Here is a 27,231-nt window from a genome sequence, read left to right on the forward strand (position 1 = left end):
GAGGCGGGGCGGCCCGCGGGGGGGCCGGCCTTCCCGCCGCTGCCGCCAATGGGACCGGGGGGGCGGGGAGGTGCCGCTGCCGCCAATGGGACCGGGGGGGCGGGGAGGTGCCGCTGCCGCCAATGGGACCGGGGGGGCGGGGAGGTGCCGCTGCCCCTTCCTTCCCCCCCCACCCTCCCACCGCTTCCCCCCCCCCTGCTCCCCGGGCTCCTCCGTGCCAGTTTGAGGAGTCCGGAGCCGAACAAAAGCAGGCGGCGAGGGCCGGGGGCGGTGCGCGCAGGCCCGGCGGAGCGGGGAGGGCCTTTCCCCCCCCCCCCCCACTCCACCCCGCCCCCGCTACCGGCCGCGGAGCGGTGCGGGCCGCTAGCCCGAGCCCCCAGCCCGGCCCGAGGGTGGGGGAAAGTTTGGAGCCCTCCACCGCAGAGCCGGGGCTCCGCCGCGCTCCGGCCCCGGCAGCTCCGGCGCAGCCATCGCGGGCGCCCGGCCCGCTCCGCCCCGCCGCGGCCGTTGTTGCTGCTGCCGCCTCCTTCTCCTCCTCCTCCGCGGGCGCAGCCCCTGCCCCGCCAGCCCCTGCCCCCGCCGGCCTGCCCGCCGCCTCCCCGGGCGCGGGGCTGAGCTGCGCCGCTTTTGGAGTCGCCGCCGTTTCCCCTCCCTTCCCCGGAACCCCCCCCCTTTCCCTCCCTCCCCCCCTCCTCCTTTCCTCCCTCCCTCCTCCCTCCCTCCTCCTCCAGCAGCCAAAGGGATTTTTTCCCCCCCTTTCTTTTTTCTTTCTCTCTCTTTTTTTTTTTTTTTTTTTTTTTTTTTTTTTTTTTTTTGCATTTTTTTCCCTCCTCCTCTTCGTCCCCGCCGCGGAGCCGGGCGCCAGCGTGAAGGATAAATAAAAAGAGGAAGAGGCTGGGGAGGAGGAGGAGGAGGCGAAGGAGAAGGAGGGGGGGAAGGAGGAAAAAAGAAGAAGAAAGCGAGCAAGAAAAGAAAGCGAGGAGCCAGGCGGCCAGCCCAGCCGCGCCGCTGCCGGCAGCCAGGGCAGGAGGCGGCGGAGCGGGGGCCGGGGGCCGGCGATGGATGAGCAGCCGCGGCTGATGCACACGCACAGCGGGGTGGGGATGCCGGGGCACCCGGGCCTGTCCCAGCACATGCAGGATGGACCAGGCGGGGCGGAGGGGGAGGCAGGCAGGAAGCAGGACATCGGAGACATCTTACAGCAGATCATGACCATCACGGATCAGAGTTTGGACGAAGCGCAGGCCAGGTGAGAGCGGCGGCCGGCGGGGAAATGGAGGGGGGACGGGGGGGCAGGTGCCGGGGAAGTTTCCCCCGCGCCCCGCCGCGGCCTTTGTTGTCCGGCGGGGAGAGGGGAAAACAAGGGGACGGGTTTTTTTTTCCTCCCCTTTCCCCCCCTCCCCAACTTCTTGGTGGTTTCTGTTCCCTCTTCCTCACTTCTCCCCCCCCTTACCCCGGCCCCTTCCCCACCGGGGGTCCCAAACTCGGGCTCGGCCGGGCCTGGCTTTCCCCCAGCCTTTTTGGGGCGCGGGGGGGGGTAATTTCGGAGGGAGATGGTCGTTGGAGCGGGCTGGGCGTGCGAGGGGGCTCGGCTTTGAGCTCCTCCGACAGCGGCACAAAGTGCTGCTCCATTTTTTAGGGGCCGTTAATAATGTTCTTTTTTAGGGCCCTGTAGTGGTGTTATTTTTCAGGCCGTGTTTTTGCGCTTGGAGGATGCACATAGAAGCTTTCCTTTTCTTTTTTCCTTCTTAATTGCAGAGCTATTTAAAAAGAAAAAAAAAAAAGACTGTAGAAGCCAGTAACCGAATTGCCCCCGGGTTCAGGGAGTACAGCCCTAATACGCACTTTCAAAGGCACTAGCAAAAGTTAAGGGAGGGGGGGAAAAATAATCCCCAAATTGAAGGCGCAGTTGAAGGAAAAAATAAAAAAATAAATAAGTTGCCCTGAATTGCTTGGGGTACACTTGAAATTTCTTCTGGGCTGCAGAGCTGGTAGGTGTGGTGTCCTTCCCCCTGGCATTCATGCCCCGAGCTGAAGCAGATTGCTAGAATACATTGTTCCTGGAAAAACACAGCGCACAGCCCTGAAACTCGCTTAGTAAGAACTTCCAGAAGGATAAAAGTGCCCCCCAGACCTCAGCTTACATCCTCCTCCCCTCCCCAGCTTCTATAAAGCTCCTGCTTACCGAAAAGGCTTGTTGCTGGGCTGATCGTATTAATTTTCTTACGTTCTTCCAGGGGCAGAGTAGCTGTTAGGAGGAGGAAAAGGAAATCATGCACTTTCTCCCCGGCCAGACCAGAGGCAGTGAAGGGATCTTCCTTCGGAAAGTTGCAGGATTTGTGTGTGTTCCTGCCTGGATAATTTAGTGCTGTTAATCAAATCAATAAAACCAAAGCAGAACAGAGCCAGGAGAAGGCTTTGTGGGTTTGCCATGCTGGACTATTTCAGCTGCTTCCTCACAGTACTTTTCAAAAATTATTTTTAATTCAGAACTGCCAAACATGCTGTATTTATCAGTGATGTTTGGCTTTACATTTCCTCCATCCATCCTACTATTGCGTGGTTGTTTTGCTGCCTCCTTCCTTTATTTTTTTTTTTTTTCTAATGAAGTTTTGGGAAGATGCAGAGTGTCAGTGTTATTTGTAAGCGAGCCCCTACAGCATATGTACGTGATTTGTGTATACCCAAGTGTCTGCACCCATCTGGATGTGCTGATAAGGGGATGCTGTGGTTCTGTGAGGGTATATACCTTTGCAAGACTTCATCAGATATATAAATCTTTTTAACATGTTGTGGGTGGTGGGGTAAGTAGTGTGAATGTTTGCCAGATGTTCACATTGTCTTTTGCGTGTAATTTCGGTTGGTAAACAGAAATCCTGTAACCAGTGCCTGATAGCAGCAGCCCTTTGTACAACTAAACCCTTGGCTAAATGATTGCGTGGCTTAAGAGAAAAAAAATAAAATCATACTGCTTCTTTGCCTCAGTAGGCACATGGTGGATTTTAAAACTACACCCCCCACCCCAGTTCTCGTCTCAAAACCCACAGGAGAACAGTCAGCTCTGAAATAACAGCAGCCGAAAAGAAAGGCATTGAATAGCACGCCCTCCCCTTCCCAGGAGCAGCCAGCTGTGTTTTTAAATGTGTTTACTGTCCCAATTGTAAAGAATTCAATTTTAACACCTGCAAATAAGCTGGATGTAAGTAGTGTGGAGGCAGAGGAATGGGTTTCTGTTTCCATACGAGCTTGTGCATCTCTGCGCTCAGAGTTGGGCGCTGAAATTCACCGAATTGACAGCTCTAAGCAGAGGATGTTTCCAGCACTGGGGCAAGGGGGGGTTTACTTCTCCTCTGCCTTGCAGGACGAGCCTAATAAAGCGCATGGCTGGGTTTAATATTGGAGGTGGGGGACGGAGAGAGCCCAGTGCTCTCTCTGTATTGAGTAAGACAGTTGAACCGAGCTTGGCTCCAAGAGGCAGCTGGCTCGGGCTCGGTGCGTCGCCTGGCTCGCACTGGCAGTGGGAGCCGCTCGGTGGCAAAGGCAATTTTCAAGCTATTCCTAAATTGGCGTAATTCATCTCTGCTGCCTTGGGTAGGTGGCTGTTTGCAGCACTGGTGCTCAAGTCCCAGCAGGGATGATGCTGGGGCTGAGTGGGCTCAAACGTGTCTCCTCACCTCCGGCACGCATGCACCAGCCGGCGTGAATTTGGAAAGTTGTTCCTCATGGTGCCATCCAAACCTCACCCTTCCCTCTTTTTTTTTTTTTCTCTGCAGGAAACATGCTTTAAACTGCCACAGGATGAAGCCAGCCCTTTTTAATGTCTTGTGTGAAATCAAAGAAAAAACAGGTAGGAAATCAATGGTGTTGGTTCTGTATTATTTTTCTTTTTGCTTTTTGAGGTTTTTATTCCACCAAGTTTGTGCCCGCCACCATGTAGCAGTATTAGGGAGAAATAACTCGCCGGTATTTAATGCTTCTGGCAGTGGACTTGCATGATGTGGTTTGTGTCTGGAAGGGAAAATATCGTGGTTTAATTTCTATTGTATAGCCTCTTTTTATTTATTGTTTTTTCTGCGGAGAAGAAAAAATCAAAACCCTTGCAGTTTCTCTCTTGCTCTAGTTTCTTCTTTAAGACATGACACTGTTTAAAAAAAAAAAAAAATAAATCTGACTACGGGGTAGTGGGGGGGTACCCAGCAAAATGGAATTGTTCAGTTTTACTACTGTTACTATTCAGGTAAACATAAAGGTTTCTTACTTTTTTTTTTTAAAAGAAAGGGTTAAAATGCTCTTGTCTGCCAATCATCCAGGCTAGCTCACGTAAGAGCGAGTTGTCAGTTGCCTTTAGTGAAAGCAATATATTAGATTGTTAGTTACTTTAGGGTACTGTTGTTTTATGGCATGGGGTGTTCTCAGGCTTCTAAAGAAGCTAATGGCATGAGAGCGTTGGTTCTGCCGTTTCCCACTTTCCAGACCTCCTACCATGTACTAACACACTTATAACACATCCCAGGGGGGCATTTAAATTTTAAAAGCAACAATTAAAAAATAGCAGTCATCAATCAAGGGTGATCTTAAACAACAGATGCTCAGGGAAGGACATTTAGCAACATGCACCACTTATTTATTTATTTGTTGGAATTTTTTTTTTTCTTTATTATTACAAGAATGGGGGGAATGATGAAAATTCAGTGAGGGCAGGGGGAAGGGTTTGTCTCTGCTGTTGGTTTTCTGAACCGACCGGAGTTGATCGGCGGGCTTTTCCGTGCCGATCTGGCTGCCTTGTTTTAGCACGCTGCGAAGTACTTGACTTCTCCCCCCCTCCCCTTTTACAACGAGGACTGTAACAGTCAATAATTCATATCTAAACCATATAAGCAAGGGCATGACATGAATGAAAGTGACAATAAATATGATTGCACACCCAGTTGATATACATTGATAGTTACACATAAAAGGGGAACAGCTTTCAGAAACCTGAATCTGGATCTTTTTTGGTTTGTTTTTTTTTTCTTTCTTTCTTAAATATATATATAAAACCTCCTAGCATGAGCAGCTGATTGCAAATACAATTACTTGACTCTAGCAATATATATAAAATGACTAAGAGGGCCCTTTGTTAAACGTTGTTTGTGCAGCGTGTAGCCCAGACAAAGCACCTACCGATGGCATTCGGCTCTCTGAAGTCCTCGCGGCTGCGTGGCCGGGTCTGACCTTCCTGAGGAGTCCTTCCTTACGGAGTTTCCATAATATCAAGCAGTGGGTTCAGTATGGGAACCTCCGTAGAGTTCATGTGATGTAACCTGAGAGAGTCTGCCTAGAGATAAATTTTACGGGTGGTTTTGTAGTCTTTCCCTGGCTGCCACCCCAAAAAAAGGAGCCACCAAGTTCCTTTCCCTCTTTCTCCTTTTATTTTGTGTGAGTCAAAGAAAATGTTTGTCTGCCTTTTCTCTGTGCATATTTGATGCTGCTTACGTCGCCCATGCTGGGGTACTTTTTGGCAGGGTAACCGATTAACCCCAGCTCAGCTTTGCTATCGGCGCCGTTGCAAAGTTAGGGGATGGGGAGTCCGCTCAGACCAAACCCGGTGGGAAGTCCAGGTGACCTGGGGGATGCCATGGGGTCTCAGCGAGCTGGGGAGAGACGGGGAGCTGTACATATCCATGGTGCCTGGGTGTGATAATCCCTCTCTGCTGAATAAAATCGAGAGAGGTGGTATAAGGTGAAGCATGCTTCTGGAAATAAAGGGTATTCAGGTGTGGACTGGGGCTATCATACAATTTTTAAAAATTGTTTTTGTTGCCATTGTGTCTGGTTTACTTGGCTACGGGGCCGCTGTACTGAGGTCTCTGAAGAGGCTGAATCGAGATGGCTTTTGGAATGTTGTTTATCCACCCTCGGATAGGTTTACGGTGAATTATTTTACTTTGCTAATTCAAAGACTTCCTCCCCTCTCCCCCATCTGCGTCCCCAAAAGTCACACTTTGTAAGGAAGCAAATGGCCAGATGGTTTTGCCTTTTCTTTTTTTTTTTTTTTTTTTTTTTTTTTTACCCCCCCATTATTGCTTTGTGGACCCAATGCTAGGAGGAAGTTAGCCTTGTTTTTTCTGGGGCCGAGGGTACCGCCTGCTTCTGTTTGCTTACTCCTTCCTTGTGGGCAGCGTCATGAAAGTTGAGCCAACTTCTCCCTTCCCACTTTCCATTTTGCTTCCCAGATTTTTACACGTGTCGGGTCTGAAATCCTGGTGATTGTTTGTGGTCACTGGTGGGTGTTTGAAAGTGCGTGCATACATCTTCCCCCCCGGCGTTATGATGTGCAGAAATGTGCGTTCGGCTACCCCGCTGCCTGATTTAAGTGACTCCAGAGCCTCACGGAGACTTTACCACGGTCTCTTGCAACATTATGGCTAATATTTCATAGCGTTAACGTTGTCTTGAGCAAACCCAAAGTGTCCATAAAGTTCTTAGAAAAAGAGGCCGTCTGTATTGGCCGAAGAGTTCCCTTTTGCACTTGGGCTCTTCAGTTATTTAAAAGCGTTTATCAACACTTAAAAAAAAATAAATAATAATAAAAAAGTTGAGGGGGTTGTCTGTTGTCTGCCGTCTGGAGATGGTTTTTCTTTGGGTGATGTGTGTTTAAAAGTAACAAAAGTTTAGAGGTTTGATGCGATGGGAGTGTGTTGGGGGGGAATTTCCACTTAAATGTATTTATAAGTTGTCGGGGTTCATTTGGTGTGTTTTCACTTGCTGTTGGTCGCTTTGTTGCAAGGGAAGGGGCAGGACTGCCTGCCTTCAAATGGCTGGCTGGCTTTTTGGAATAATAATTATGGAAATGGGAGGCATTGTTGTTCTAAATACAATTGATTCCTCCGTCAATAGGGATTGAAATCGGAAATTGCATTGCTGATTTATAAAAAGTTTGAAGACAGGGTAAGGGCTCTGTCTTTATGGCTTTTTTTTTCCCTTGTTTTTTTTTTTTTTTCTTCCCCTCTCTCTTGCTATGGTTTGGTGGGGTTTTTTTTGTGGTGTGTTTTTTTGTTTTTTTTTTTTTTTAAGCTGTTCTCTGCATGAGCAGAATAGCTAAGCAGAAGAATCAGGCAAGGCGTACGCAGACGTGGGGTCCTTGGATGGCAAACTGGAAAATATCTGCTGTCAAAATGCAGCAGCATCTATTTCAGCTGTGAGCCTTTCCCAACTCCCATATCGTTCGGCAGGGAGAGGCTGAGCGCAGGATATATGACCATTTAATCTGATTCCTCCTCCTTAAGAGCTTTTCCCATCGTTTCACTTTCTCCGCTGTTTTGGGGGAGGTGAGGGCATCGGGCAAATTTTACTTCTTAAGAAGCCTCTGACTTTCTTTTTGAAATCCCCTGATTTTTTTTTTTTCTTACCCCTCTTGCCCTTTTGTGTTGAAGGAATTCAGGTTTGAAAGAAAAATGTACGTACCACCAACGGGGGGAATTTACGAAGTGGAATATTTATAGACAGCACTGATTAGCTGTGTGATTGTTGTTGAATAATGGGATTGTGGTTTTTTTTTTTTTAATTTTAGAACATAATAGCTATATAAGGTGCCTCTTAGCTACCTTTCCTTGTGCATTATCTTCACCAAACTTAACTCAAATCAGATCTTTGGAGGAGGTAGGATTTTTTTTTTCCCCTTCTTTTCTTCCTTAACACCCCTTTGTTCTCTCTAGCTCTGTGTTCAATTAACACCCCCATTGCAGAACTGTAGTCCTTTTTTTTTTTTTTTTTATATGTCTGTTACTGTATTTCACTTCTGACACCTCTCTTATTATTCTTGCCTGCTCTTTCTCTTTAATATAGCAATTACGATATGGAGTTTCTTTTTCTTTTTCCCCCCCTCCCAACTAAAGCCCCAGCAGGAGCAGCACAGAGGCAGCCGCGGTGCATGCGGCACTGGTGGTTTTGGGGTGCGAGGCAGAGCTGTAAGCGGGGTACCCTGGCAAGCCCAAGGCCCCTGGGATGAAGTTTTTTGTAGGGCAGGATGGGGCAGCTTGCTTTCCTTCCCCCCTAGCCTTTCTCTAGGGTTTCAGACCCTGCCCGCCCTCTTATCCTGCATTTCACCCGAGGTTTCCCAAGGCACAGGGGAGAGTGAAACACCCCGATTTGAATTTCAATGCCATTTTTGCACCTAAGGCTTCATTCTGCTTCTGCAAAAGCTCGTAATGAAAGTGCTGGGGCCCCAGAGCATCAGGGTCCCTGCTCTGCTCTCCGCAGGTCCAGCCCTTGCCCTACTGCCCTTCAAAGGGGAGGAAGCCTTTGCTTTGATATTTTTTCTTTTTTCTTTTTTTTTTTTTTTTTTTCCCTTCCCTCCTCTCCAGTTGAAAGGCTTTGAAGGCAAAAGCGATGCTTGTCTCTGCCAGCCGAGCAGGCTCCCTGTAGGGGCAGGGGTCCACGGGGGCAGGGTCTGCCAGGTCCCTGGTGTGGCTGCCCAGGGGGAAAGCAAAACATTTTGGGAGAGGGGGGCCTCCAGCCAGCCAGCACTGCCCAAAGAAGCTGCTTTGCAGCTCACAGTTTAATTGCTTCCAGAAACCTGATACCTTCAAGTGAAAGGAGAGAAGGGAACATGCAAGGGGCTGGAAGATAGGGATGGTTTGAGAGGGAACACAGCGTCTGGGAGACCTTGGCTTGGTGGAGGGCTGTATTGCTGCGAGAGGAGCGGCCGCCTCTGGGAATTGGCTGGGAAGGGATGGAAACTAGTCACCCTGACAGGAAAAGGGACGTGTCTTGGTAGGTCCCAGTGGCTGGAAGGAGCAGCAGCCTTCTCCAGGGCACAGGGTCTTCAGGGTTAGACCTGTGATGCTGCAGCGAGTCCCTTCTCTGGGCTTCCTCTTCCAGTGTGTCATTATCCGCTGGGGATGGATCACTTCGGAGGAGTGTGCTCGCAGGAAGATTTCTCTTTTTCCTTTTCAATTTTATATTTTCTTTCTCTCCCCTGGTAGCATGTGGTTGGAGCTCTTCTAACGGAGCAGGCTTAATTAGTTTAATCAAAATTGGCCTCCTGCAATCCTCCAGGGGAGGAGGTGGGGAGCACAGGGCTGCCAGCGGGCTCTTCCTCCCACCTCCTCCCCCTCAGCCCTGCCGGCAAAGTGGAGAAACCAGGCCGGGCTCCAGGACGACGTTACCACTCCTGAGGGACTCCCCACAATTTGGGGAGAACAGGAGCAAACAGATTTGCTTTTCTCTCAAGGCTTGTGTGCTTGATGCTGAGTGAACTTTGCTGCGATTGCAGTGGACACTCTTGAAGGGTCTGCTGGATCCCATCACTCCCTGCCCCATCTATTTGCTCCTGGGGGGTGGATGAGCTCGTTGTCCTGCTCCAGATCCCACTTTTCCAAGTCTCCCAGCCTTTGCTTGCACCAGCTTCCCCTAGTAGCAGGTTTTGGGTAGCAGTGGCCATTGAGTGCGTGTGTCGGGGGTGCCGGGAAGGTGCCGTGCTGGCAGCTCGCTCTTTGGATGCTGCCTGCTGAGAGCACCGGGCAAGGCACAGGGGAGAAGGAGTCTTCGTGCTCTATTAATGCATGCCAGAAAAATATCTGTATTAACCCGGAGTGTGCATAAATAACAGCTAACTGGAACATCCTCTTACGCGAACGTGTTGGGTGTCTTCCCCACTGCTACAGATCTCTCTCTCTCTGCTCCATCTCCCCTTGCCTCCGAATGGTTTTGGCAGCAGTGTTGTGGGTGAGTCCAGGGAAAGAGATCTTGTTATTGGGCCTTGTAGCTCCAAACGAGAAACTCGGAAGATCTTTCAGGCCTAAATTTCTCCAGGGAAAAATGGTTCAAGTTCCCTTATTTGAGACCTGCAAAGGGATTTCCTTCTCTGAGCGCCGACTGTCTGCGAGCAGAGCTTTTCTAAATGATCTCAAATGCTAGATTTATTCCTCTTAGCAGGCTTGCGTGCTGCGTGCCGGCCCTGCATTTGACGGCAGCGGCTGTAAACAAAACACAGAGAAACTCTGAGACAATTTCATCATGGCTTTTTTTTTTTTTCTTTCCCCCTCCCGTCATAAGGAAATTACTGCGTGCAGCAATTCTTTAGGGGAGCAGAGTGGTAGTTGAAACGTAAATGGTTTCGTTTGCGGTGAGATACACTAGGCTGTGCTGCTGTTGGCACTCCTGCTAAATCAGAGCTGGGGATTTTAATGGGGCAAAGGGAGGAATATGGGATTCCTCCTCTGCCTTTGGCTCAGCACCTCATTTCCCAGTTCCTCCTTCAATCCGGGAGCTGCTGCTTTCTCTGCTAATGACGCTCTGCAAAGGGTTTTGTGATCTCTTGGAAATGTGCTGTTAAGCATTTTAATAGTATTTTTCTCTCTTTCCTGCACTTGGAGCTGAGGTGCTTTGGAGAGCCTGTGCTATTAGCTCCGTGCAGTAGAGGGGTGGTTTGCCATGTTTGCAGCTGGTGCAAAATACCAGGTGGGGAGCAGGAGTTTGTGTCTGGAGGCATGATATTTTAATTTTTTCCACCTTTTAAATTTTTTTTTTTTTTCCCCACTCCACCTTGTGTTCCTGGGGCAGTTTTCCTGTACAGTTTCATCCTCCTGGTGACACGTGCTTCGCTCTCTTTCAGGAATTGCTGTGGGGGTGGCAGGCTGTGTAGCCCTGGCTCCGCAGACACCAGAGCAGGATGCCTCTGTTGGGCTCCACGCTTTTGGGCTGAACCTTTGGGCTTTTGAGGGCCAGGCAGGGAGAAGTGATGCTCCCTTGCGCTGCAAAGATGTGTGCTGTGCGGTGCCTAGCACAGAGGGACTCGGTGCTAGGTTGGGGTTTGGAAGGAGGTAATGTGATTTACAGCGATGGATCTGGTTAATAATCTCCAGCAGCTTCTGTAGACTCAGGGGCTGCTTGTATTCCCAGCCAGGTGTTTGCAGACCGGATCAATATGCCCCTATTTGCGTGGGGCTGCCCATAATCTAATAAACCAACCTCAATCTGCATACTTTGCTGTTCCTAAACATCCACCCAGAGATGATCCCAGTCCTCTTGGACTGGCGAGTGTTTCCTGCGGCGGGTGAAGCTGTTTGTGAACAGTGCCAGGCCACAAAATTGGGGTCACATGTGGCATCCCCATGCTGCCGACGGGTACTGACTGCCATGCAATACCTTCCACCTGAGCCCGGGCTGTGCAAGCACCCTTACCTTTTGGGCTCTCTGGATATTTGAGGGTGCTACGTGGTGCTTTTGCAGCCTGTCGCCTCCCTGGCATGCTCCAGAGACATTGGGATCGGGGGTTTTCCAGTGAGATGTCTCCTCTCGCCATGTTGCCTTTGGGGAGCATCTGCTGGGATCCCTGTTTGAAACCAAATACTATGGTTTTGGAGGGCTGGGTGGCCGGTGGCTTTTCCTGAAAACTGTCTTGGAGGTGTTGCATCCCACGATAACTTAAATGATACAAGGTGGCAGGCGGTATAGGGATAAATTACAGGCAGCCGTGGCCTTAGGAGGCTGTGGGCTGAATACATTAAAGCGTGGTGTTGTCAGGCCAGCGATGGGGCTCGGGAGGGACTCGGGTGATGCTTTCTACTGGTGCTGGGGAATTGATTGGGCTGAAATTGGTTTGCAACTGTGTCGATTAAAAAAAAAAATAATAATAACTCAAAAAAAGCACTGTAGAATTTAATCTCCTGTTTGTGAGCCCTGCCCTTGTATTTTTTTTTTTTAAGCTGCAACAGAAAGCCACCTTTACTGGCATCTTTTCCTGATGGTGAAGGCGATGGAGGGGATGGCTGCCGGGGGAAGCCGTCTGGCCAGACTGCTGTGCTTTCTGAGCCATGGTGTGCTGTCACTGCTTCTCTGTCTTTTGGGGAGGTCACCAGCGTGGATAATAGAAATCCCTTCTGATACCTTGAGTGAGCAGCACGTTCTCACCATCCTTTCATTACACAGCCTTTTATTTATACGAGAAGCCATACCCAAAATAGCTTTTTTTACTTGGCCTAAGCTGTTTCCCAGCCCCAACCACTCTTTTTTTTTTTTTTTTTTTTTTTTTTTTTAATACTGATAAATTGAAAACCCTTGTAACAGCCAGTGCTGTGAGGAGCCACAATAATCTAAAATGATAACTTTACCATTTTACTTCAGCCTTGGTGAAAAACCAGCGGAGCTGCCTGTGCAAGTAGGATCAGCCTGTCTTAATGCTGGTGGCTGGATTTTTCTTTCCTACCCAAGTGCAAGCCCAGAAAGTCAGTTCGTCATTTCCATGTCCCATTTTCAGTTTCACAGCCAGTGTTTTATAACGCCATGTTTGGACCAGCCTGGCTGGTCTGCCTGTCCTTGTTACCAGAAGAGGAAAATCAAGTTTCTCTCCTAGTTTTATAACATTTTCAAATTCCAGAGTGATGTCGATTAGCAAAATTAGTGGTGGCAGGTTAACCGGCAAAAACACCCTTCCAGTTGCGAAGTGTTCGTTACTGGTCGCTGCTCCTTTCCGAACTCCAGCGGTCCTGATCCCAGACACGTCCCTGCAGCATGGGGATTTCTTCTCTCTTAATTCAGTGTGACTGTTTCCATTGACATTTGATATTCACACGGCTGGGGCCAAAATGAAAGTGAATCTGCCCATAAGTCTCCAAAATGTGCCTTTCTAATTTCAACATTGGTGTTTCAGAACGCAAGCTGCTGGTGGGTGTATCTTTGCTTGTTTATACACAGTCCTCTCTTTTTTTTTTTTTTTTTCTCTTCTTCTCCCCTCTATTCCTCTTTTTTTTTTTTTTAATCTATGCAGTGATTCTCTGGTAAAACATGAGGAATGGCACAATACCTGGAGCCTCTGGATGGATCAGTCTCTGTCTTTAAGCTTTGAATTTGGCTTTTAATTCTAAGGCTCTAATGTTAGAGGGTTGCAGATGTTTTAACTTAGTCTTTTTTTTTTTTTTTGGGGAGGGGGAAGTTTATGTACAAAATTATTACTGCAATAATATCATTGCAAATATTGCAATATGATTATTGCAAATTTATACCAAAGACGCAGTTCACAGGCAAAGAGAAATCAGTTGGAAGGAGTCGCAGCTGTCAATCCTGACACAGCCTCCCCAGTATGTTTTGTGTGAAGTTTGTGCTTTCCAGTTTGTGTGTTGGGTCTTGTGTAGGCCAGTTGCAGGCAGTGGAACATGCTCCACCACCCTGATGGAGGTGGCTGTTTTGCAGGGTGCTTTGTAAGGAGCTACGTGTTTATTTCTGATCTGAATTTATCAAGCTTCTGGCTGCTACGTTGTGCTGTGCACGCGCCTGCCGAGAGCGAGGAGCCTGCCGCGGCCCTGCTCCCAGTGCAGTTGCGTGTCTGGGGGGAGCAGGTGGCAGGAATGGTGTTTTCGGCAAAGATGATATTGCCCTGGAAAATCCTGGCTGTTTGATCTGGTCAGCAGATGTGAAGTGTCGATCGGTATCAGCGGTGAGAGGGGGAGTTGCAATATACTTTGCTAATGGAGAAAAACCCGAGGAGCAGTTCCCTGATTTATGCTTTTGGCGATGTGAAATGAAACTGTCCGATGAGCTTTGCTCGGCAAGCTCTTAGTAGACTGCTTCTTCCTCCCTGCTTCATGCAGATTTTTCCGAAGATGCTGTTTCTCGGCTCCATTGCTGGGTGGGCAGAGGTGGCTAGGGGTGCACAGACCCCCTAAATACATCCGGAGGCACAAAGCATTGAGCATGGGAGTAAGGAGGCAGCAGCGCCTGCTGTAGCTTGCTCCAAACCCCCAGTGCAATTCTGTCCCCAAGTGGCTGAAAAGGTCATTTAGCACAATAGCAAACACTTAATTTATTAATTTTTTTTTTTGCACTCCCTCAAATAGTCAAATTAGCATCCTCCCTCTGCTATAGGAGGTTCTGGAGGGGGTGTCCCAAGAAGGATTATCAGTAGGAGCGCCTGGACCTGGGCTGTTCCTCTCCCGAAGGTCCCCAGCTGCTATTTGCACATCCCGGGGCCTGACTGCGGCTGGCATTTCCCCTGTTCAGTGGAATTTACTTTACGCCTGGTGAGGGCATTGGGTAACATTTGCACACCTGGGCTGCTTAAGCTGTGGAGGGGCTGAGGGGATGCAGCGGAGAAGGTCAGGGGTCTCCGCTTTCCTTACAGGCAGGAGGGAGTAGGGGGAGCAGCTGTCCTCTACCTAGGCAGCAAGCAGGAGGGGGAAAAGTTATGTTATGTAGTGTGATGGTGCTACCTGTGCATCCATCTGGACCTTACTCTGATGTTGGGTGGATGCAGGGTTGGCCCTGGCCGTGGAGAGCTCAGGCCCTTCTCCGTTTCCTCTTGGGGTGGATGGATCAGTTGGGCAGACAAGTCTGGGCTGCGGGTAACTTAATTGCTTTCTTTTTTTTTATTGTGGCAAAGGGTGCTCTATTTCCATTTGGATACATTTGCGCAGCACGCAGCCCAGGGTGGGATTTCTCCTTAGAAATGACTCCTCTGCACCCAGGTCTAGAAAGCTGTGAGGTCCTGACCCACGGGCTCTGGGAGGTAGAATGACACGTACAGCAGTACGATGGCGTGGCTGGAGGTTCAGGGAGACTGTTCCAAGGGCAAACAGGGATCATTTACCATTAAAAACCCACAGGCGATACAGAAGGAGATAAGACACAGTGAGGGGTGGTGGTACTGGAAGTCCCCAGTCTTTCCATGTTCCTGCTGCAGGTGGTAAAGTCTGCGTGAGTGGAAGGACAGATTTTTATTTCCCCTTCTCTGCCGTGTTTGGTTAGGCTTTGGAAACATCCTTTGGCAAAGGCAGCGTGCTTGGCTGGTTGAGTGCTTGGGGGGTTAACGGCCAGGGCAGAATGGCCAGGGCAGAAGGCGAGTGCCACGATGACCGTGATGGCATGGTGCTTCCAGCCCGGTTGGGAACTGCGGGCAAGGGCAGCTGACGGACCTGCTTCCTCGTATTCAGGCTGCGAGCAATAAAGGAGCTGTGCAATTAGGAGGGGTCCCTGTGGTTTGTGTTTGAAAGAAGCTACATTAGGATAATTTTTAAGCTCCTGTTTAATCAGAAGGGCAACTGCTGATGGAGGAAACTGCTTGCACAGGCCCTGCGAGTTGCTGGGGTATGCGGTGGTTCTCTGGTCCCTTTTACTTTTTTATGGGTTTTGTTTCGCCCTTTGGGGGGTGCTGGGTCTGCTGCCCTGGAGACAGTTGGGCTCCCGTCCAGCACCCTTGGGTAGTGATGCTCTCTTCCTTCAGGCAGCTCTTTCCAAGGATCTCCTTGGCCTCTTGGCCATCGCACGTAGTCGGCAGACTGATGCCTTCCTCTTCCCGCGTCTCCCGCAGTGCAGGCACTGGTGCTGGGTCTGACCCTGGTCAGTGATAGCTCTCACAGGCTCCCTGGGGAAGGCTGGCCCTGTGGCTCTCTGGAGGGCTCTCCTAGGATAAGCCGGGAGTGTGGAGGAGACCTAAATGAAGGACAAATGAGAACCATATAGAGACAAATGGGAATCAGATTTAGGAAGCAGACGAGACAACCCTTTGGAAGGGGCAAGGGGGTTGTTTGCTTTAATCGGTCTCCTTGGGTTTCAAGCAATAATAAAGCAGATTTGTTTTCTCTTACCTTCTCTTTCCCCAGCCCCCTCTCCTTCCCTCTGTTCCTCTTATTTGCTGTTTTTAACAACCCTGGATCCAGCAGCACCAGCATCTCCTCCCTAAGCTCCCACCTTCTGCAAATGGCATTACTGACCAATCCAGCAGACATCTTGTCCCGTTTTTTCCTTTCTCTTTTTGTCTGGTTCTCCCTGTCAGGAGCTTGCTTCCTTGGCTGAGCTGCTGGGGACGGGTCCCTCCCACCACCACCACCAAAGGAGCTTTTGGACTTTCTGCAGCAAGTGGTGGAGCAACTCCTACAAATGGACTTTGCCAGTAATCCTTGATGGAGGCTGTGTCTGATCCCAGCGTGGACATCTTAGCTGCTTGGCAAGAGCCATTCAGGGGAAAGTTTATGGTGACTTTGCCCAGAAGGGGCTCATTGAATTAACGTTTGCAAGACTACCGCAGGGCTTTCGAGTTGCGAACTGGTTTGGCTTTGCTCTGAAAAGCAGAGGGAAGCAAAGGAGCCGAGCCTTCCCTGTGGTGGCTTTTCCAGGTTCCCAAGGTCGGCTCAAGGCAAAGTGTCTCTGTTGCAGCGCAGGGTGAGCCTCCTCCCTTCTTCACCATGGCAGAAATCATGGCTGCAAACCTTCATCCCCGTATGTAACCATGTGTGGGCACTCATCTCCCCCAGCTCGTGCAGGTGGGTGCCAGGGGAGTGCACAAGGTGCTTCGACACCCTGGCCCTCGATGGCTCCCAAAACTCCCTGTCCTGAGCTGTATTTCATTCCTGTGCTTCCAGAGAGGTCTGTGCATAAGATGACTTCTTGTTGCTGCCAGCAAGCTTTCCTTTAATCGTGCCACGGTGGGGCTTTTTAAAAATTTTTATTTTATTAGGAAATTCCCATTTGGTTGCTTTAGAAAGTGTGCCCTTGTGGCTGGCCCCTGGCCCGCCGCTTACAGATTTGTTTGAGAAAAGGCTGTGTTGGCATCCTCCTTTATTGAACATGCCTCCTGGGAAGGCGGTTTGAATATCCTTCTGTCTCCTCGGAGCAGGGAGCTCTCAGGACTGCCTGCCACCATGGGGATAGGGAATGCTCTCCTCTCCCTTTCCCTTTCCCTCCCACCCCTTCCCCTTGTTCAAGCCTCCCTTTTCTTTTCTTTTTTTTTTTTTTTTTTTTTTTTTTTGGAGGAGAGAGAGTGCTATGCGTGGTGCGTCCCGCTCCATGCAGCTTTTCTCTTTCCCTGCGGAGTTCATCCAAAGTTCGTATCCAGACGATGAACAAAGTAGCTCAGACCTTTTCCTGACTCCTCACCCTTTGTCCTCATCACTTAGTGACAGACAGGAATCAAATGCCACAGACAGGCTGACGGGACAGGGCTGTGTGAAAGTCCTTGGAGGAGGAGTGGAGCAGTGCTGGGTAGATGGGGGACTCATGTTTAAACTCTTCTCCCCCTCCCTTGGTAAAGAGCAGAGCTACTTTTACTTTGAAGGGCAGAGGGGAGGTGCAGCATTTTTTTTTTTTTTTTTTGGCAGAAACCAGATACTTTTTTAGCGACAACAGACGCAGGGAAGAAGGACCGGATGGAGTTAGCCTCAGTGTTTAGCACTGGGTGTGCCTCTTGTCGAGAGCAGGGGAAGGAAGGGGGAATAGGAGGGATGGAGGCTGCTGGTCTGCCTGCATCACCTCTCTGCTGGAACAGGAGGCTTTGCCATGGGGAAGAGGAGGTGTGCGGTCCTGGTCCTCATCCATTTATGAGGGCTGCATTGCCCTGGTTTGGTCTTGCCTAGAAAAGTGGCTTGATCTGGTCTTGGCTTAGTCTTCCATCTCACCTGGGTCCGGAGGTCCTCTCTGGGTGGTGGGTGGTACCCCACTGAGGTTGCAGCGCAGCAGGGTTTAATGTCAGGGGCCTCCCTGTGCCGGCAGGCAGCATGTGCAGGCTGGTTTAGCTGGGCAGCTGCCTGGGATGGGCTTCTTACTGTTTCCCAAGCTGGTGTTTGGGGTGCTCAGAAGACTTGGTTCAACCTGTCAGGAAGGGAAACGAGCAAGTTAGCCCGTTTGTTTGCTAGCGCTTGTCTAACTCATTCAGCTGTCAGAATTGGGATGACTCCATCCTAATTCCATCCATAAATACCAAGGTTAATATTTATCCATCTTCCGTGTGTTCTCCCCACCATTCACCTTCTTTCCTTTTTTAAATAAAAAGCAATGACAACTAGAATGTCTGGAAGTTCCAGGCAAGGAAAGGATGGCAACACCTCATGGCAGAGATTTTGTGGGAACTTTTACGGAAGCTAGATTGGCTGTAGCACCAAGTTTGGCAGAGATTGGAGCGTAAAGCTCTCATAAACCTCCAGGCAGAGGAGATCTCCAAAATGTATGGTGATGCTTTGCCCAGGGCTGTTCCTCAAGAGGTGCTGCGATCCTGGAGGGATGTGCTGGGCCAGGGCTCTGCTTTAGTCCTAGATCTTCTCGTGACCGAATGCCTCACATCTGTCTTTAGAAAGCAAGGACTTTCCCCTGGGTCTCCTAAGGGGATCCTCTTGGTGCAGACGAGTGGCTGCAGCCTTCCATAACATGTTTTCTGTTAAAGTCTCTGGAGCAAGCTCCAGGGATGTGGTGTGAGGCAGGGCTGGGGGCTTCTGCTCAGGGCCACCCTGTTGGCAGGGAGTTGTGGATACCCCTGATGTAGACAAACTCCATGGCTAGGTTTCAGGGCGTGAGTTGGGCAGGGAGGGGAAGCACTGCTGTCAGAAAAGGACTTTCAAAGGAGCATTTATGGTTTAGCCCTTAAATCTTGGGGAGTGCCCTGGAAGGTGTGGGTGAGAGGAGGATCTCTTGGGTTCAGTCTGCATGTGGAGAGAGATTACTCATAGCTTAAGTGAGCAAGAGCAATGTTGGCTCCTTGGTTGGCAGAGGAGGAACCATCTTGCTCAGCGAGTCCCAGGACTGAGCAGGGAGCTGCGGGAGGGCAACCAGCTCACCCCAAGGCACAACAGGTTGAGTCTCCATTCCCAGCCCTGGCTGCAGCATCCCACATGGCTCTGGCCGCTCTCGCCAGCCTCGCTTCTGGCTGCCGGTGCTGCTTGCAGGGGTCATCTCGGAGGCAGCAGGAAGGGGCTGGGGAGGTCCAGGTTTTACCCTCTTTTGTTTGCTGATTTTGCAGAGCTTGCTGATCTGGGCCCTGGCCAGCTCTTCTGACTCACAAGAATCATCTCACGAGTCTCCTACACCCTCCATTACCCGATCTGAGCGCTTCCCGGCGTGTTGGCTCTCGCTGCTGTGCCGTTGCGGAGCAGCAGCCGTGAAGGGAGCAGTGCATTTGTGCAACGTGTATCCGCTGCCGGCTGCTGCAGCGTGCAGTGCTGGAAGGGTCCAGAGCCTGGATCTCCTGTCACCCTTTGCATTGCATGCTCCCTTTGCTAGTGACAGTCTTTCCTGACCTCACAGGCAGTCTCTAAATTGATTGCGAGGCAAAATAAAGATCTCCTTACTTGTTAAGAGGAGCAAGCTTGATGGCTTTTGTTTTTTTTCCCTGTCTCTTGTGCTGGTAGCAGCAGTACTGGGTGCTGTATTGAGGTAGTTTTGGGGGGATCCACTTGCCTCTCCCCTGGTTGCTGTAGGGCTGCTGTGTTTCTATTCATAAATGCAACGGTTCGGAGCTGGAGGAGGATGGTGGTGATCCACAGGCTCCTTCCAGCATTGACTGTCTGGTAAATGCAGTGGGTCAGCAGGAGGTTGCCAGAGTCGCATCAAAGCTCTGTGCGCTGATGCTACAAACCTTGAGATTCCTGTTCAGCAAAGGTGAGAGAAACACACGCTTGGAAGTCCCCCACGTTGCAAGCTGGGAAGTCTCCTAGAGTTCCTGACTTGCCCATCATGCTGTGAATTTTCTGCCTGTTGCTTTACCTCCTCACCCCTGCAGGGAAGCCGCCGGGGTGTGTTCCCATCCTAGCCTCGTACCCCTGCGAGGTGCTTGGTTTGGCAAAGGGCTGCTGTTGCATCAGGCTGGGCTGTGCCCAGCGAGTGCCGGGGGAAGGTCCCTGTGCTTGCAGCAGGAGCATCACTCAGAAATAGTTCAATATTGCAGCTCTTCTGGGGGCTTGGGCAGTCTCTGTTTTTTTTGTTTTGGTTTTTTTTTTTGTGGCTTATTTCCATGTGCCACATGTGAATTTCTCTCCTATGGGTCCTGGTGACTTGCAAGATTTGGGTGTTTTGGTGGCTTTCTGGCCTGTGGTTGCCAAGCCATGTGTGGTGACGTGCAAGCAATTTGCGTCTTGTGTTAAGTTTGCAGGTACCTTGTGGAGAGCTTAAAAGAACAGAGAGGTCCCAGTTTGATACGGTCAGGGACTCGCATCCCCAGTGAGCTATGGAGCAAACCTCTCCTCTGGACTGTGTGCCTCTGGGCAGCCTGGCTTGGTGTGGTGGCAAGGAGGTGTTTTTGGGCTCTGAGCTGTGTTCGGGTGGCTCCTTGTATGACAGAGAGCTGTCGAGGTGCCTCACCTGGCTGGTCCTCCCCAGACAGAGGAGTCATGCCCAAGGAGCGGGAGCAGCCTCATGCAGGACGGGGTGCTGGAGCAGCAGTGCCCTCCCCTCTTGCAGAAGGGTTAAGTGGGTGGTGGGATGTGCTCCTCTGGGACAGTGGCTGAACTTTGGGGCTCCCCTGGCCTGAGCCTCCCACTTGCAGGGCCTCGGCGCAGCCGCTTGCTAAAAGGGGAAGGCGATGGCCTGAAAATGCCCACCCAGGTGACTTAGGCACTGATGTTTTGGCACCTTTTCAGCAGAGCTGGAGTCCCAGTTCTGGTAAAAATTAGCCATTTGTTTGTGGTTGTGGGCTCCCCCGTAGGCAGGAGTCTCTGTGCATGGGTCCTCCCCATCAGAAGGGATTTGAGGCAGGAGGCTTTGACATCTGTCTTGGTATATTCTCTGTGTACATCCCAGCCTCGTTGAGCACAACAGTGTCCCACAAGACCCGTGATCTGTCCCGAGCTGGCCCCGGAGCCCATCTCTCCCTGCCCCTGCCTGCCTCCTGTGCGGAGGTGCCTTTGTCAGCCATCCAGAAACCCCCAGCGTCGCAGCCAAGCCTTCCTGAAGTGCCAGCGATGTGGAGTTTGGGTCCTGGCCCCCCCTCCCTGCCTCTGCCCTAGCATTTATCAGCAACCTCCCTTCCCTCCCAGCCGCCAAATTCTTTCTCTGTGCCGTCATCCTCCGGCCAGAAGCCGCCCCGTCCCTGCTCTCCCTCCCTCCCTCCGAAACCAGCCCAGAACTGCTGGGCAAACATTTTGTCTGTTGTTATTACAGTATTCCCATCTGCATACTTAGTCATAAACCCCTTTTAATTCCAGCCTTTTTCTGGGGCGGGGTTAAGAGTTCAAACCCATCATTTTTCTTTTGGGGCTGGAGGCTTACAAAAGCAGCCCGCGGCGAGATTGTTCGGGAGGATGGGGCTGAGGGCGAGTTTAGGGGGAGGGAAAGGGGAAGGGGGGCCATGGGGAGGGGGATTGCACACAGGGGTGCTGGCTGTGCAGTCCCCGCTCCCCAGGGAAGGTTTTGGCTGAGGTTTGTGTGGGGCTGGCTGTGGCAGGGGGTGCTCTCTGCCAGCCCCCCTTTCCCCTTTCTGCGGCTCGCTGAGAGGCTGGAGGTGGACGGGGCTGGCCCCTCGACAGGGAGGCATTGAGTCAAGTTGTGCTGCTGCTGGTCTTGCCTCGTTTGCCGGAGTCTTTGGATAATGGAGCGCCGAAAGCCGGAGAGGAGCCTTCCCAGACATGCAGGGAGGGGAGCAGCCCTGGCTCTGTGTGAAGGCCCCTCCAGGGGAGGTCCCACAGGCACAGCATGATGCCACTGATGCTTTAGCGATGGAAAGGATGCTGTGGGGCTCCCTTTGCCCAGCTCACCGTGTCCTTACTTTAAAAGGCTGTCCCCTCCTTACTTGTGGTGGTTAGGGTCCTGCTCCAGGAGCACTGGTGGTCCCTGGACTCACCTCCCACCCTGTGCAGGCATCCCTAGGGCTGGATAAGCCCAGATTTCTCTGCATTTCTTCCCAAAAACATCGGGGTCTGTTGCTTGTGAGCCTACCTGGTCTTAGTAGGTGGCTGTGCTAACTTTTTCCTCTTCCCTTTTAGAGGCCAGCTGCACCTAATTCCCTCTTCCCAGATGCTGACGCTTCCTGCCAGCTTGATGCCACCCCATTGCGTGCTCTTCCTGCCTTCCATCTGCTTTTCCTGTGCCTGGGATGGTTTGGGCAAGGCACTGGAGGGGCAGAGGGCTCCGAAGGGCGGTACTTAATTCCTGCACAAGGTTTGGTGCCTGCATCCCACCTGTACCAGACTGGATGTTGACTTGGGTCCGGTGGGAGATGCTCCCTCCTCCCTCTTGCCCGTTGCCGGATGTCATGCTGCATCCCTGTGGATGGAGCATGGACCGCTTGTTGTTTATGGGCTTGAGAGGCATTGGCATCTTCTTTGTGTCTTTAGGCAAGATGAGGTCTCTCCGCTCCTCCCCCCCCACCCCCCCCAGATTAAAAGGTCTTGAGGAGGAAAAGAAATAATAATGTGTATTTGGGTTGACAGAAATGTTGTACAAATTTGTGCAGCTCAATTTCCCAACATCTTTCAGTAAAGAAGACTCTCTTGCTTTGCTTTTGGGAAGCATAAAAAAAGATGGAAATGTCTCATATTTACATTTTTGAAATTAAGACTTTGCCTCTTTTATTAAAAGTATTTCTCTGAAATTTGACTTCAGTTTTATATTACAAATACTTTAGTGACAAATCCAGCTCTCAAGTGATGGTGTTTAAAAAAAAAAAATCCTGAAAAAAAAGGTGTTTGGGAAGTTCTGTTTGAAAGTTACTCAAAGGCAGGAATACTAAAGTGAAGTTTGCAGGAACCAACCTCTACTTCTCATCTCCCTGCATCTCCCACCGTTTGATCTGTGATTGTTACCCCATATGGACTGCCTGATGGTTATCGTACGTAGTTTTTCCTCCCTAGTTTTCTTAGATGTGCAGACAGAGGTTTTCACAGCACTACGGATATCGAACAGCCACAGGAAAAGAATCTGAACAGCATCTTCTGTATTTTTTATCAGGCTGAGCAGAGGCTTTCGTAAAAGCTTGCCCCAGTGTAGGGGGGCACCGTGATCCTGCAGCCGTACCCAGGCGGGTGGAGTTGCATGGCTATCCCAGGGTTGGACCAGTGGTCTGAGTTTGCATCTAAATTGACTTCATTGCTTGATCCCCTGAATTGCCCCGAGAGCTGCACTTCTAGATGGAGAGATTTTATTTTATTTTATTTTATTTTTCTACATAGATGCTGTAGAGGGAAGGGAGCTTGTCACAGGAGAAATTTGGGTTTAGTCTCCAGTAATCTCAGAAGTATTCATCCTTCTGGCCTGAACGCTTTGGTCTCTTGATGCGATCACAGTCGGCATGTGTTAGACCTGCACTCTTCTTTTTGCAAGGGTGGAAGGGGAAAGGCTCCGCTGTGAGCAAAAGCGGCTCCTGAGCCTTTCCGCACGCCTCTGCCGCGGGGAGCAGGAGGGGGAGCGGGTGGAACCAGAGGGCTGCAACGGCTTTTTCCAGCTGCGAGCACGCCCGGGATTGCGCGCTTGGAGCGTGGGGCTCTGCCTACCTGCCCTCGGCGTGCTTGGCAAGCCGCAGCTTGCAAGGCATGGCAGGTCCTGCACACAGGCTGCGCTGCTCGCTGCATCCTCCCCCTCCTGCTTTGGAGGGGAGCTGGGGGCTGCTCTTTTCCCCTCTACTGCATTGAATTTTGGAAAGGAGATTTCCTGTCCTGTGATCGGAGGTGGCTGATGCTTTGCTGAGCTGTGCTGGCTGCTGGGAGATGCCCGAGCAGAGGCTTTGCCAGGTGCGCGTGGTGTTCATTAGACCTGTTTAGCAGGAAGCTTACGTCTCGAAAAGGGACTGGCTGGCCTGCCTGGTGTGGGGCAGGAGAGCCGGCTCAGCCCTGGCGCAGGAGCCAAAAGAGGTGTAGGTTTGGTTTCTGGGCACGCCACGTTGTTGAGTGATGCTGGTCAGGTCATTCTGCTTCCTTGCTGGCCTGCCTGCGTGGCAGGGACATCTGTATCTGCAGATCTTACGGCTATTTGATCGATTAGAGCAGCTCGGGTTGTTGCAGAGAAGGCAGTCTGCCTGTTCTCTGCCTGCAGCCTCACGTTGTGCAGCGAGGGTCTGGCTGGGTGACGGGAGTCCTACGCCTTTATTGGCAGGGCCTGGGTGGGATATTGGGTGGGAGAGGAGCACTGGTGGAGTTAGTTCTGATTTTTTTTTTTTTTTTCTGCACAACAGAGACCGCTGATCTCGGAGGTGTTTGAAACCTTTCCCCACTGTCAATCTCTGTCCTCAAGGTAGATGCATCCTCAGGATTTGGGTGCAAATAGGTGTTGCTCGCCCAGGGTGCCAGGGCTGTGAGTTGCATCCGTCTCCTACCTCCCTCACAGAGCTGCCTCCAGCAGAAGGAGAGCTGGTGCGTGGAAAGGCACTGGGGTTCTGTGACGCGCGTCTGAAGATTTCACTGAATCAAGATGAATTCTGTGCTGTTTGTGTGTGCAGTTTCCCATTCTTTTGCAAATAGGGGCCTTGCCTGCACCAGGAGTTGAAAACGTGGAATATGCACGCTCCTCCTCTTCCCATCTCTCTCTTTTTTTTTTTTTTTTTTTGTGTTCAAGAGGAGAGGGCTTGTGAGATTTCTCCCCTCCCAGCACTCACCTGCTCCTTTTGCCTTTCCGCTGCTCTGTGCCTTGATTACAGCTGGTGAAACGGCCTGCCAGTAAATCTTGGGAGAGGTCACCCCTGTCACATGCCAGCCCCGACATGGGGAACACGCCATCCCCGTTCCCTCCCGACCACGAACACATTTCCATTGCTGCTCCTTCAAGCTCTCTCCCTCTCTTCTTAATGTGCTGCTTGTGTAATTGTTGGCTGTTTGTCCACTAATGATTATAAATTAGCGGCCGAGTGTATAAAAAGTTAATGAAGTTCTGTCGGTGGAACCATTACGCCTTCCCAGGCTGGCACGTACAGGTCGGCCGAGCCGGTAAGAAAAGCCAGACACCGAGTCCGGCCTTTCAGGGGATCAGGTTTCAGCTTGCTGGCTCTTTCCTGCTGTGTTTTTTCTTGGTGGATGGAGCCAAAGTTGAGCACTGGGAATGTCAGAAAAGTGGCAGGTGATATTTTCTCTGCTGCGGAGTGCAAAATCACCAAAATGCCTGTATGCCCCCCACCATCCAACAAGCCCTCTTGTTCCACCGTATTGAGGGCACATCCCATCTTTGTCCCCCTTCCTGGCTGTTTCAGAACTGGGGTCTGAGCGTTCCCCAGATCCCTCAAGTCTGACCTTTGCAGCTTTTCTTCTGCACGTGGCCTTCTTGGGTGGAAAACGAACATCTCAGACCCTTTCAGCTTCTGCTGCTTTGCCTCTTGAGCATCCGACCATGACATGGCAACAACAGCTTTTTCCACCGCAAGCACTAAGCACTTGTGGGCAAGGATTCTGGAGGAGACAGCATGATCCTATAGGTATAAATCTTCCTGCTATAAACTTCCCACTCCCCCCCGCCCCCATCGCTCAGAACTTGGCAGGACTTTAACTGTGTGCCCTGGCATTTCTCTGGGTGGAGGCAGGTTTGCCGTAGGGCTTGCTAAAATGAGCTGAGTGGCTCAGGAAAAAAAAAAGTGATGGAGAAAAAACAGAGGCCTTCTCCTCACTGCATGCACGAGAGAGATTTTGGAGATGCCTCTCTGACTCTGGCACCCCTCCTCTCTGGCAGAGTTGTGGAAACTTGGTAGTGGGGCTGTCTTGTGTCATCCTTGTGAAAATTCAGTTGACTTGGGAGCAGATACCCGTCTGCTCGGCAGGTCTTTGAGGAGCCCGTGTGGTGTTTTGTCAGCCAGGCCCTGGAGAGCTGACCTCGGGGCGCTGCAGACTGGACGTCCCCTCTGGCCCTTCCTCGGCAGGGACTTTTCCTGGGCAGCAGCTGCCATGGAGCAGGAACAGGGGGAAAACGGGGCTTGTACAGAACTTGCAGGAGAGAGGATAAGGTCTGCGGGATCAGAGAGACCGTGGGACTCGGTTTGGGATGACCCACGGCCAGGCTGTTCCTTGCAGCGCTCGAGTGCCTTAGAGAAGGTGCCATTTTTTCCACCAGACGCAGCTTTTTCCCAGATGGGATTATCTGTGCTCATGTGGCACTTTTCCCGAGTTTAGGGGTGTGAACACAAGTCTCCTGGACTTCTTCCAGACTGAACGATTGCTTTCGGCATCCATTATTTTTTCTTCCTTGCCACTGGGCTGTGCTCAGCAGGGCTCCTTCCCGGGGCTGATGGGCTCCCTCCTCCTCCAAGGAAGGTGCTTGGAAGGGAGCTGGGAGGATGGCAGGAGGAGCATGAGCCTTGCTGGACCTCTGGCACGTGTTTTGGGGTGGGCTGGAGCCGTCAGCCAAGCTGCCTGTCTGGATAGCCAGAGCAGACGAGGAGGCAGGCCTCTTGAATTCAGCGGGAGCCTTCCCTTTGATTCAGCCAACGCTCGAATCGGCTGCTGGATTTTGGGAAGGACTTGGCGAACCTCTGCGTCCAGCTGCCGGCATGGGGATTAACGCCGGGAGGCGTGGGTGAAAGCTGGAGCTGTGAGCGATGCGGCGGAGGCCTGGTGGCCTTGGGCACGTGGTGGGGATTATGGGCAGATGTCCTCCCCGCCGCCTGCAGCCCTGGTGCTGGCTGTGCCTTTGGGGATGAGGTGGGGGGTTTTGGGGACTGTGCATCCCTCCCTCGGCAGAGGAAACCCCCCTGCTGTGGGTGAAGGAGGAGGGGGCCCATGGATCTCTAGCTTTTGGTGCGAAGTGTTCGCTGGCGACCCCGCGGAGGAGACGACAGCCGGGAGCTGCCTGTTCGCTGCTGGGGATCTGCCCTGCCTGAGCTGCTGGCGGTGAGGAGGGGGAGACTGGGGAGGGCCCCCAGCCCCTGTTCCAGAGACCCATGCCTGCCTCTGCCCTGCCCGGGGCTGATTTTCGGGGGTGCAGGCATTCCAGGAATTTGCAAGGAATTAGGGGGCGGGCAGGGAAGAGCGGGAAGACTCCTGCAACACGAACCATCTGGCCTCCTCCGTCTCTCTGCGCGCAGTGTCTGGGATGAAGGAACTGATCGAAAACAGACATTGTTTGAGACAATAAAACCGTATTACATGTTAATGAGAAAATACATTGGAGAGCCGAAAGCCTGGGGCAAGCTGGGTGTTCTCCTCCCTCTCCCCTCGACCCGTGCGTGGCCTGGTGCTGCACTGCCCGCAGGCAGCAGCAGCTCCTTTTCCCTCTGCTGTGGGTTTGCTGGGTTACGTGCCCTGTTCCCCCATCTCGTGGTGGAGGAAAGCATGATCCCATGGTCCAGGAGGGCTTGCTGCCTTTGCACCCGCTTCCTTCCCACTTGCGCGCTTGGCCCAGGAGCCACTGAAGCCTCGGGCTTGGCTTGTTCAGCTTCTCTGTCCCAGGCATGTTAGGGCCTGTTCCCGAGCCGTGGGGTGAGCGGCATGGCCTGCCATCCATCCACCTGGCCCGACACTCCCCGAGCTGCTGCAGGAGAGCCCCACAGCCTGCGCCTAGCCCCGCTGAGCTCGTAGCCTCCGGGACCCTAACACAGTACCTTGTTGTTGCTGGTTATGGCATCCTGCAGGCACGGATTTCCTT

At 51.6% G+C, this 27,231-nt stretch overlaps 1 protein-coding gene across 3 annotated transcripts in view; it reads left to right on the top strand.

Moving 5' to 3' along the window:
* The first annotated feature begins 268 nt into the window (after positions 1-268).
* The window catches only part of PBX1 (PBX homeobox 1), a 125,008-nt gene continuing 98,045 nt past the window's right edge, over positions 269-27,231 (top strand). Inside the window, exons 1-2 of one of the 3 annotated variants that reach the window (XM_086753040.1) lie at positions 269-1,249; positions 3,774-3,847. In XM_086753040.1, the coding sequence (XP_086609166.1) occupies positions 1,059-1,249; positions 3,774-3,847 (265 nt within the window). In that variant the 5' untranslated portion in view covers positions 269-1,058. The remainder of the gene's footprint in view (positions 1,250-3,773; positions 3,848-27,231) is intronic. The other 2 variants (XM_086753041.1, XM_086753042.1) reach the window with 2 other exon arrangements.

Source organism: Chlamydotis macqueenii, chromosome 8 (genome assembly GCF_036417535.1).
Source record: "Chlamydotis macqueenii isolate bChlMac1 chromosome 8, bChlMac1.mat, whole genome shotgun sequence".
Classification (NCBI taxonomy): domain Eukaryota; kingdom Metazoa; phylum Chordata; class Aves; order Otidiformes; family Otididae; genus Chlamydotis; species Chlamydotis macqueenii.